General features: G+C 42.8%; 1 protein-coding gene across 1 annotated transcript in view; it reads right to left on the reverse strand.

The window, feature by feature from the left end:
• The window catches only part of LOC119593194, a 2564-nt gene extending 1814 nt beyond the window's left edge, over window positions 1-750 (reverse strand). Inside the window, exons 1-2 of the mRNA XM_037942175.1 lie at window positions 638-750; window positions 170-344 (exon numbers count right to left, since the gene is read on the reverse strand). Of these exons, the coding sequence (XP_037798103.1) occupies window positions 170-344; window positions 638-699 (237 nt within the window). The 5' untranslated portion in view covers window positions 700-750. The remainder of the gene's footprint in view (window positions 1-169; window positions 345-637) is intronic.

The following is a 750-nucleotide window of genomic DNA, read 5'->3' on the forward strand; positions in this document are numbered from 1 at the left end:
CTTACAAGCCCCAGAAACTTTGGTATTTCGGTCAGTAAACAAAAGGGTGCCATCGACTATCATCTTCATATGCACAATCACGTAATGTACTCACATTTCCTTTGTTAACAGTTGTCACAGCTATTTCATTTTGTATGTGTTAAATAATACTATGGCGCTCAGCACATACCTGCCATGGCCTCTGTCGTTCAAAGGCGGCCACATTGGCTGTTGCCGCCCACATGTATGCTTCGTCCTCTCTCTCGAAGGCGTCGTCCCACTTCGGTGTCCAATATCCTTCATTAACTTGACCTCGCAATTGGGGTACGAGGGTGCTCTCTCTGCCAGCCTGCTGTGGCACTATTCTGTTGGGCAAGATTAAGGGCATTGGATTGTAGATGTGAAAATTTTCTATTAAGCATGCTCCTTTAACAAATGCAGATGGTACTTCATGACAGGAAACATATTTGTGAATCTTGCATCAGATTTGCTATAACAAACAATGGCATAAGGGGGATTGAACAACGCTATTATAGCACCAGCGCTTCCAACCACAATGCCAGAAAGTAAAGTTCAATTTCATTCAGATATCCATCACTCCTATCATTTCGTTACTTAGATATACAGAATAATCCTGCATCCTTTTAATGTGCTATACCTTCTACGATACAAGAGAAATGCTGCCAGTAATATTCCGATGACCAGCGCTGTGGCACACATTCCAATCACAACTGGAAGGAAACGGAAAGGTTTAAAAATGCGTCACCAGCC

This window comes from Penaeus monodon, chromosome 31, assembly GCF_015228065.2.
Source record: "Penaeus monodon isolate SGIC_2016 chromosome 31, NSTDA_Pmon_1, whole genome shotgun sequence".
Classification (NCBI taxonomy): domain Eukaryota; kingdom Metazoa; phylum Arthropoda; class Malacostraca; order Decapoda; family Penaeidae; genus Penaeus; species Penaeus monodon.